Source organism: Poecile atricapillus, chromosome 14 (genome assembly GCF_030490865.1).
Source record: "Poecile atricapillus isolate bPoeAtr1 chromosome 14, bPoeAtr1.hap1, whole genome shotgun sequence".
NCBI classification, from domain to species: domain Eukaryota; kingdom Metazoa; phylum Chordata; class Aves; order Passeriformes; family Paridae; genus Poecile; species Poecile atricapillus.
Window position 1 is genome coordinate 13,590,073 of NC_081262.1, and position 10,309 is coordinate 13,600,381.

The window sequence follows — 10,309 nt, forward strand, 5'->3', positions numbered from 1 at the left end:
ACTCCATGCCCTTGTAAAAGTTTCTCTCCATCTTTCTTGTAGCCTCCCTTCAGTTTTTACAGGGAGGATTTTTTTTAATTGACAAACTAATTAAAACTTTAATAACAGTACACAGTGAGCAATTATATTCATCCAGAGCCCTTTTTGGGGGGGGGGCATCTTTTAAAATTATCCTATCTTGGGCTCCCCCCATGCTGCTGCTCTGCTGGCTGATTACCCAGGTATGATGTTAATGAACTTTAATGCCAGGAGAGCACAGAGCAGGGAATTACCAAAGGGCAAAGTGCCAAGTTCCATCCCCTGGCATCTCCTTGCAGGTTCAGCATGGTGCTTAGAGCTTCAGCCGTGTTATCAGTCAGGAGAGAAGGGCCTGGTGGATCTTTAACTTCTGGGAGTGCTGAAGACCGGAGCAGCTGGGTTTAACATCTGCTACCTGTTTTGGAAAGCTCTGTTTTATGAACAGGTTGCGGGAAATAAATCGTCTTTTACCATCACACCCTTAGAAGCCCCAACCCTCATCTCTGCTGTGTAATGATGTTCTCCATAGGTCTGAGTGCCTAGGGCGGGGTGGCCTCGCAGCCAGATTTGTCCTCATGCTCCTGAGGTGGGGAATGATGACAGCAGCACCTGGAGCAGTCCGTGAGGAGCCACCAGCGAGGATTTTGGTCACCCCTCGCCTCTGCGAGCCTTCCCTCCGGGCGGAACCTTCCTGCAGCAGCCGCCGCGTGTCCCCGGAGCGGGCGCGGCTGTACCGCCCGCCATGGGGGACGGCTTTGGCCGCGTACCGCGGCGCGGGCCCGGGCGGCGGCGGGGCCGGGATGTTCACGGCGGCTGCCGAGAGCTTCCTCAGGCAGGCGAGGTGTGCCGGGGACACGGGGGGACACGGGGGACACGGGGGGACACGGGACAGCGCCTCGGAGCCCGCGGGCCGGGCGGGGGTGCTGGAGGGAGCCGGGCTGAGGGGAGGGCGGTGTGTACGAACCCTCCAGCCCCGAGCTTCCCGAATGGGGGCCCGGGTTCCTGACAGCCCCGAGTGCCCCGGCAGGGAGATCCAGGAGGAGGAGCTGCGGAGATTCGCCGCCCGTGTGTCCGCCCTGCTGCAGGGCCCCGAGCCGGGCCCCGAGGCCGTGGATGGGCTGCAGAGGCTGCACCTCACCGTGGCCGCCACCAAGTACCCCCGCAAGTGAGTGCCCTTGTGTGTCTCGGGTGTTCAGAGGAGCAGAGCGATACCTTCCTAACCAAAAAGAGAGGAAGGGCGTGGGTTAGGCTTTTAAAATAACACGCTGCCTTGAAAATCCTGAGGTCAGTTTAAACGCAACGCCTCGCTTTGCCTTTCACCCCCTTGCTAAGCAGAAGGTGCCCATCTCCTTTTGCAGCAAAATTAACGAGTGTTGGTGTCACTGAGCCCTCTGTCGAAGTGCACTGAGGAGCAGCACTCAGAAATGGAGGTGATGAGTGGCATTAGTCCCTGTCAAGGGGGATCATCCCAAAGCCGAAAATATGCAGGAAATAAACATCTGGATCTTTTCTCGCCTTGCCGTGATGTTTACTGGGACTCTTGCAGGCTTGATGGGAAGTTTGTGGAGCTGTTGCAGACAGTGCTGTGCTTACCCAAAAGTCCTGAGCAGATCCAGGTGTTATGTGCTGCCATCCTGAGAGAGATGTCACCTTGCAATGATCTTATCCTCTCCTGTGATGAGATTCAAGATACAAAGCTCTTGAGCCTGGTATCCTCCGTCCTTCTGGCTCAGGTAAATGACCTGTCAAGTCAGAGATCTTCCCTTGTCAATATGGATTTGCTCTTTGATTGTTCCCTGCTCTTGAGCTCAAGGAGAGTGAAAATCAATTGGAAATATGTAAGAAAAAGCAGAGGCATTTCAATCTTCATTTAAGGGATCTCATTATTCTATTTTGCATAGGAAAAAAAAGTAGCAAATTTTTGTGTGTAGCACTTAACAACAAAATTGCTTAAAATTGAAATGTTTAGACACTGAGGTCCTGGAAGCAAAAAAGAATCCTTTAGAGCTGGCTACTGGAATAGATTTCAAATGAGGGCTGCTTGAACCTGGGGAGGAAAGAAAAATATTTTAGATATTCTTTTTATTCTTCTTATGATATTGGCTTTCATGTTCACATATAAAAAACATACACGGAACCTATAAAACATGTAAGTCTGTAAATGCAAATGACACTTCAAAGGTCCAGATTCTCCATGGAGAGAACCAAACATGAGGACCTTCCTACTTTTGAGCACTACTCTTTTTCCTCTCCTTCTTTTACTTTAATTGTACCTATTAAAATATTTTTGTGCAGCTTCTCGTTCTTAGTTTCACTGTGTGCTTAGAAATGGCTCCAGTGTTTGTGACATTCATCTGAGTCTACTTAACTAAAGGAAATGAAACAGGAACCAGCAATGTATTACTTATATGCTGCCTCACAAAGCTCCTCTCTCCCATATCCAGCCTTGAAACTGTCCTGCAGTTCCCCAGTGTAAAAACACACGTAAGCAGCCCTATAGTTTGGGATCTGTGAATTCAAATTGCAGAGAATCTCTGTAAAATGTGGTAAAATCCCCTGTGCTTTGAGTTCTTTATGTGTTTGACTTTGGTATCGATGCCTGATGGAGGAGATTGGTCTCTAGTAATGGTAAATTATCAATCTTTACCTCTGCTTTATTTTTCAGGAAAATAAGGGTGAAATGGCAGCTGTGGGGCAGCATGTTGTGAAAGTCCTTGAAAGAAGACTGCCCGAGGGTCAGAGTGCTCGGTTCCTTCTTCCTGTCCTGGCAAATGTCATCAGCCTTTCACCAGAATCTCTAACAGAAGGTAAATCTATAGGAAGGGCTGAGATTGCCACCTGGCTGTGATCTGGGTAGTGATCAGAAGGCTCTCAGCTGGAAACTGCTGTCAAAAGTGACATCTCTGCTACAAGGAAAGGGAACTTACTGGGTAGGATGTATTCCACCACACAGAACTGTGACTGGGCCTTGCAAATCCTGGCCATGGATTTGTATGACAGGATCATGTACTCTAGCTGAGGTCTCCAGATGCAGCAGGAGTGTGAAACTGTAGCTGTCCTGAAGAGCATCAAGCAGAGAGAGAGAAACAGAGATGTGGCTGTGCATCTGGTCAAGAGAGAAGCAGAAACAGCTAGAGGTGCTCTTCATCAGAGAGGCAGCACTGGATGGGTAGTGGTGAGTTAACCTAGGAGAGCATCCCAGGCTTAAAATGCTGGGGAGTTGTGAGCAAGAATGAGTTTCTGGGAGTTTCCTGTGAGGTTTTGTGTGCTGGAGAAGCTTTGGGGAGGATGTTGGGCTGGGTGCATGGGCTGGCAGAGCAGGAAGGATCACCTGTCCCAGCTTCTGTGAGTTCCCAGCGAGGGAGTTGTGCCTTTGGCTGCAATGCTGAAGCCACACACTGCCTGAATAAAGTGACAGTGTTTTTGCACATTCCTCCTAATAGCAGCTGTGAATGGAGACAAAGGAACAAGCATCTCTTGAGTGATCTGGTAGCAGAGTCCTTGGTTCCAGCACTGATTCCCTGACTGAGGTAGTGTGAGGAGTATGGACATCCACCTTGGGGTACCAATTTCTTTATGGATTGCTGGATGAGAGAGTGATGCAGGCTGGAGAAAAAGCCCATCAGTTGAGGGTTATCAGGGACATATTGCAGAGGCTGCTTCTTTGCCCAGTCTAGCAATGACCCTGTCACTTCCCTTGTACAGAGCAGACCAATGTTGTCAGTAAAAAAATGGCTGACTGGCTGAGGTATGCAAGCATTCAGCAAGGAATGGCTCAGCCCTCTGGAGGCTTCTTCTCCAGTCCCAGAACCAAACAGGTGAGTGCTGAGTTGCCATGGTGACCTCACAAGGGCATTTGTTAGTCTGTTACTTGCTGGTTTGGGTTCCCAGAATTCTTTTGGAATTTCTTTTGGAAAACAGTAGCCTAGAAGTGCTGCTGTTCTTCAGCATTTTTTGTGGGATTGAGACACATGGGAAAGCAAAGTAGGGGGATTTACAGCTCTTAGATTTAGGAGTTCAGCTGTAGAGCCAGAGCTTTAATCTTTGAAGTAGTTTTTAGAGAAGGGTATTTTAGTTACCGTGTGCTTCAGAGTTAAAGGTGATTGGGACCAGTGTCAAAGTAGCAAAGTTGAGTGTTTCAGCTGGGGAGAAGGATCCAGCACAGCTGCCTTTTCTCTCTCTGGATACCTGCCCTCCTTCTGGAACCCAGACAAGGGCTACTTGTCTCTGTGGGCTCAGTGGGGTTTTCCCTGCCCTCTAAGCCTTTTCCTGGGGCTCTGACCTGCTGCATCTTTTCTCTCAGCCTGCTCCTATCACAGAGATGGACGGTTCTGTTGCCACAGACTTCTTCACAGTGCTCTCAGTGGCTCAGCACTACACACAGGACCAGTGGCTCAACGTGCAGACCTTCTCCATGCTGAGAAACTGGCTGCTGTGCTATGGGGGCAAGGAGCTGAGCACCCTCAATTCAGGTAGGGATTGAAGGTCTGCAGGCCACTGTGGTCTGCAGCCCCAGGAGGGCTGTGTGCTCTCAGATGTCGTATGAGGTGGCTGTACCAGCAACCCAGCAATCTCTCTTTCAAACTGATGAGATATTAGGAAGAAATTATTCCCTTTCAGGGTGGGGAGGGCCAGGCAGAGGGTGCCCAGAGAAGCTGTGGCTGCCCCAGGATCCCTGGAAGTGCTCAAGACTAGATTGGACAAGGCTTGGAGCAACCTGGGATAGTGGAAGGTGTCCCTGCTCCTAGAAGGAGCTTTGGAACTGGATGAGTTTTAATTCCTTTCCAGCCCAAAGCATCCTCTCATTCTGTGATTCTAAGTGACAGGAACATGGGCAAGAGTTCAGAGATCTTGTACTAGGAGCAGGGAAATTTTGGGAAGGAATATCATTAAACCTCCTGACTGATACTTATTGATCCCTCTTTGTTGGGTGAGTTCCTGTTTTCAGACAAAGCCCCATGGATTCCTAGGAAAGAAGGCCTGGGTGGTGGGATACAGCATCTCTTTAGTGTTCTTGTAACACTTCCTTCTCCTTCAGCTGTTCCTCACTCTGCACCTGGGGACAGTCAGCTGCCTTTCTGTTGCTGGGCTGCTGCGTGGGTGACATTGCCAGTGACGAGCTGACATGTGTGATGTTTCTTGTGTAGGTGACAAAGCAGGAGTGGACAGGTGTGTGACATCCCTGGTCTCCACTACAGCCACGGCTGGGCAGCTGCTTCCCCCCAGGGAGCGTCTGCGGGACAAAGCCTTCGAGTACTGCCAGCGCCTCATCGAGCAGAGCAACCGGCGTGAGTCTTGCCATGAGCCCTCCTGGGAGTCCTCTTGGGAGTGTTCTCCAAAATATTTCTGGTTTGCTGCATGTTTGGGCTGGGATCTCACTCCCTGGAATCCACAGTTCGGTTCCTAGGAATGGGGCCTGCTGCTGGGGCAAGTCACTGTCCAGCCCTGAGCTGGGGTGTTGGGAAGGATTTGGAGGCAGCAGTCATGTTCTGCCTCCCACAGGGGAGGCTGTGGAACTTGGTTCTCATTGGCCTGAATGTAGGATCAGTGTGTATTCCTGCCTGCCCTGAAGCCAGGGTTAGTGCTCAAACTGACAGCCTCATATTCCTGTGTGAGCTCAAGGCTCAATTGGACTCATTTCTCCTGCAGGACCCCTGAAAAAAGAAGATGGAGACCTGCAAAAAGCTGTAAGCACACAGAGGTGGGGCTCAAACTCTGGGAGTTGTGGCTTCCCCCATTCCAGTCTTACTCTGTGCTCTCCTGCAGTGTCTCATTGAGGCAGTGACAATCATGGACATCATCTGCAAACAGGACTCCTCCTACGTGTGCCGTGCTGTCTCCTTCCTGAAAACCCTGCACAGCAGGATCTGTGGGGATGCCACTTATGCCAGGGCCCTGCTGCCCATTGCCCAGTTCTTCCTGAACCACAGTAAGTCTTCAGCTCCCACCCCCTCTTCCACAATTCAGTCATGCCTTTTCCAGCACAGCCTTTTGTCCTGGCAGTCTTGCCTGTGCTCTGGTATGAATTATCCCACCCCAGGAGACCCAGGAGCTGGAGAGTCCCCTGCTCTTTAGAGGAACATAACCCAGATGTCTCTTAGCCCCTGGAGCCCTGGCAAGGCTGCTGGGTGAGCTGTGCTCAGCAAGGTGCTGTGTCCTCCCAGGCAAGCTGGCAGCTGTGGACTCGGATGCCATCTACAAACACCTCTTCACTGATATCCCAGCTCAGCTCTTCCACAACCCATCACTGGCCTTCGAATTTGTCCAGTTCTGCAGAGACAACAGCCAGCTCCTCACAGACTCCTCCAGCATATTCAGGCAGAGCTTCCCAAATCTCTTCAAGGTACAATGTGTTGGAGCAGCAGAGGGGAGAGTCTGCTTCACATCCCCTTCTGTGCCCTAGAACTTCCTTTTTGCACCCCAGAGCCCTCCATGTGCCTCCATGGCAGTGCTAGGGAGAGCAGAGGCAAGGAGGATTGTTACAAAATGAGTGTGAGTTTGAAGGGGTGGAGGGTTCTGGGTGTGTTTAGCACTGCCAGGAGAGAAGAGTCTGGGTTGGCAGGACTGTAGAGGGCTGGGGAGCACAGTGAACACAGGACACAGCACTTTGTTTCTGGAAAAGTTGAGTGAGTTGCAGCTTGCCAGCCACTGAACCAGCTGCCAGAGGCCTGTGTCGAGCTTCTAACAGGCTCCTGGGTTTTGACCAAACCCTCAGACTTCTCTGGTTTTGCTTTTCAGAAGTGACTTTCCCTTCCCCATCCCATCTGGTCACAGTGTGGAGTTGTCTGGGTGTGTGATGGAGCAGCAGGGATAGTGCAGCAGTTTGTGATTGTTCCTTGCAGTTCCTGGCGTGGAACAGCCCACCTCTGATCTCTGAGTTTGTGGACCTTCTCCCATTTCTGCTGGATCCAGGCACAACCATTGAGATCTTCCATTTGCTGCTTGACCTGCCCTGTTTGACAGCAGCTCTGGACATCCAGCAGAGGTAATGCACCTTCCTTTCCTTTCACTTGTTAATCAGCATCATACCACTGACCAAAGCCCAGTGCACACTTCTGAGCCTCAGCTGTCACAGAGCAAGAGACATCACTGCAGTCAGGTTAACACAAGGCTGCACAGATGTCAGCCAGTTTTCCTAGTAATGTGTTGTACATGGGAAGAGAAGGTGACCAGCTCTCACATTTCAGTACTGGTCTGTCTCTGTTACTATTCCCCTCTCCCTGTCCAACTCCAAATGATTGCCACGTGTTTGAGGCTTCCATGAGCTACCACCTCAATACAGAGGTGAAATATCTGGTCTTCCTTTCCTGCTCTTAGCCCTGTTTTTTGCTCTGTTTTCCTGGAGGCACACAGAATTAAATTCCTGAGATCTTATGAGCTGTGAGTTTCCATGAAGATGGGGTAGGACTGGAACTGGCTCTACTTCTGCTCTACCTTGTCCTCCTGACATTACAGTTCTTTCTCAAGTGCTTAGAAAAGAGGCAGAATTTGGTGGGCTTGGATGACTGAGGGATACAGAGTGTCATTTTTCCCTTTTCCAGGCATGACACAGAAGCAAGTCTGGAACTATTGCCTGAATATGGGGGACCTGAGCTCATCAGGTTGTCCCTCTGGCTTCCAGAGAGCCTAGATTAGACCAATTTATGTTCAACCACCACAGTGTTCAGGATCCCAGCTCTGCCCTGGCCCATTCTCACAGTGCAGCACATTCTGTGTGTTCCCTGCTAGGGCAGCTGCTCTTCCTGCCTCTGAGAAGGCTGGGGGTGACCCAGCTGGGAAGCCAGCCACGTGTCTGGAGGCCTTTCGCCATCCCCTCTACAAGAGCATATTCCAGTATCTCCTCCGCACCAAGTCTGCTCCCCAGGATGCCCCCGAGAGGTAGGAGCCTGCCTGGAGTGTGGTTCAGCCATCCAGCTCTGGGAGGCAGCACTGGGATTACTGGGAGAGGCACAGCTGCTCTGAGCTGGCCTGAGGTGGATTTCTCTCCCCTCTGTCAGCTTTGCCAGCACTCAAAGGCCCTGTGGGGAATAGGGAAGGGCAACTGGGAACAAACCTTCAACAGTCACTCTTCTTTTGCCCACAGTCTGGTTCCACTTCGGCAGCTGCTGGGATCCCTGGCTGGCAGCCCAAGGGTGGTGCAGTGTGCAGAGGCTGTCCCTGTCTTACTGGAGCTCTTTTTCAGGGTGGTGGCAGAGGTGGGTCCTTTTGGGGAAGTTTGGCTCCCAGTTATGCCACAGGGATCTCTTGTTATGTGAAGAGCAGTCATAGAAACAAACTTGTGAAGATGCTGCAGCTCAAAGAGAGGGGTGCATGAGGGGAGGGTGGGATTGGTACTGGCATGAGGCAGCACTGAGCTGGCCACTTGATCCAGAGGAACTGAAGAGCTCAGTGGAGCAGTGTCAGGTTCACTCTGTGCTCTCAGCCAGCTGTAAAGGAGAGAGATGAGGGCACAGTGAGAGCCTGATACCTGCTTTGTGCACTGCTCCCCTCCTAGATCAGGCAGTTTCCCTGCCAGCTCTCACCTGGCTGGTTATTTTGGGGTTTGACTGCTGGATGTCACTGGTACTGCTGAAACAAGGGCTGGCTTTCAGTTTGCAGATGAGTCTCTGATAAACCAGCTGGTGGTGCTGCTGCTGCAGAGGAGTGACCAGCTCTATGAGATCCCAGCGTTCAAAGAGGATGTGTACAGGTGAGATGAGACAGGAGGCACAGCCCAGCTCCCAGCCCTTCCTCCTGGCATCCCAGGGCAGCCCAGGAGCCTTTTCAGTTTTGGCCCAGTCCCCACTGTGACATATCTTTGAAGGGTGCAAAATGGGGGCTGCACCTTCATCCCAGCTGGGAACATCCTGAGGATACAGCCCTGTGCCAGTGGCTGGGTGCTGCCAGCTCCTCCTGGCTTTGGGCATCACCACCTTTCCTGGTCTGAGCTGTGCCCTTCTCTCTGCTCCAGGGTGCTGGGCTCCCAGCTGGCAATGCTCTGCAGGCTGCGCCCTGCGCTCGTGGTGGAACTGTCCACAGAGATCCTGGAGTTCTCTGGAGCTGTCAGCAACATCCAGAGCAAGGAGGCCATCTTCACCCACATGGTGAGCAGGGCTGCCCCAGCTGCTCACCTTCCCTCTCCTCCTCTCTCCTAGCATTATCTAACCTGATTTTCTATTCCCTAAAAATCACTCCATTCCCTTTTCCTGTGCTTTCCTGTGCCCTGGCCCCAGGTGTGGGCTATCGGTGAGTACCTGTCGGTGTCCTACGACAAGCGCTGCACAGTGGAGCAGATCACGCGCTTCTTCGAGACCCTCGAGGCTGTGCTCTTTGAGATCACCCAGCTCCGGCCGCAGGCCAGCACCCCCAGCTGTGCCCCCCGTGCCATCAGTGTCCTCATGGCCACCTTGACCAAGCTGGCAGCCCGCAGCCAGGACTTGATCCCCAGGTGAGCACTGGCAGAGGGTTGAAAGGTGCAGGTCTCATGGGTGCAAACGTGGGTTTGGTGGTGGTAGTTAATAATTGAGGCTGGCAACTGAAAAAGGACAGAGGTGAGCTGTGGAAGGGCACAGTTTGGAGGACTGGGATTCATCTGCTGGCTGATGTTCTGTCACCTGCACTAGTCTGTTGGAGTTTACACACTTAAGTAGTGACCTCTCTGGGTGAAAATACCTGTCTGATGTCTGTGTCCTTCTCTCCTGCAGAGTGTCCATGTTCCTGTCCAAGATGAGGACATTTGTGCAGAGCCCTGCTGTCACCTCTGTTTACTGTGAGGAAGACCTTGAGGAGATCCTCATTCGAGCAACAGAGCTCATGAACCTGCTGAAAATGCCCAGCGTGGCTCAGTTTGTGTTCACCCCTCCCATGGCCAGCACACAGTTTCAGAGGGACGTGAATGACTCCCTCCCTTTGGCCCTGAGGATGGTCACCCAGCTCCTGGAGCCTGCTCCAGGCTCCATGCCAGTGTGAGGGCAGGAGGTTTCTGGAGTAAATCACTGGACATCGCTGACACTCAAGGCTGAGGCCCTGATCTTAACTGGAAAAGAGGAACAAATGTTTGTGAATGAAACAGAGAATAGGAATAAGGAGAGCTGAGGCTGTTTGTATTTCTGTGTCCTAGTGCCTGTTGCTTTTTTATCTCCTAAGCTTGTCTTATCCCTTCCTGGTGAGCACGCATTGAAAATCCTGGTGGATTTGTGTGAATGTTGCAGGAGAGTGAATGGTGCATTAATACCCTGCCAGCACACCCTGTTCCTTTGGAGGGAGATGTATTTCTCACTACACCTGCACGTGCTGCTTTTCTTGCCTCTCC

The 10,309-nt window shown here is 51.7% G+C and overlaps 1 protein-coding gene across 1 annotated transcript; it reads left to right on the top strand.

Moving 5' to 3' along the window:
* The first annotated feature begins 94 nt into the window (after positions 1-94).
* On the top strand, positions 95-10,204 carry AP5Z1 (adaptor related protein complex 5 subunit zeta 1). The gene is made up of 17 exons (XM_058849329.1): positions 95-859; positions 1,046-1,183; positions 1,565-1,751; positions 2,684-2,825; positions 3,724-3,836; positions 4,322-4,490; positions 5,166-5,306; positions 5,668-5,705; positions 5,785-5,947; positions 6,183-6,361; positions 6,861-7,003; positions 7,747-7,896; positions 8,102-8,213; positions 8,610-8,707; positions 8,969-9,101; positions 9,231-9,445; positions 9,702-10,204. The coding sequence occupies exons 1-17, from the start codon at positions 594-596 to the stop codon at positions 9,964-9,966; spliced, it is 2,652 nt and encodes an 883-aa protein (XP_058705312.1). The 5' UTR covers positions 95-593; the 3' UTR covers positions 9,967-10,204.
* The last annotated feature ends 105 nt before the right edge of the window (positions 10,205-10,309 follow it).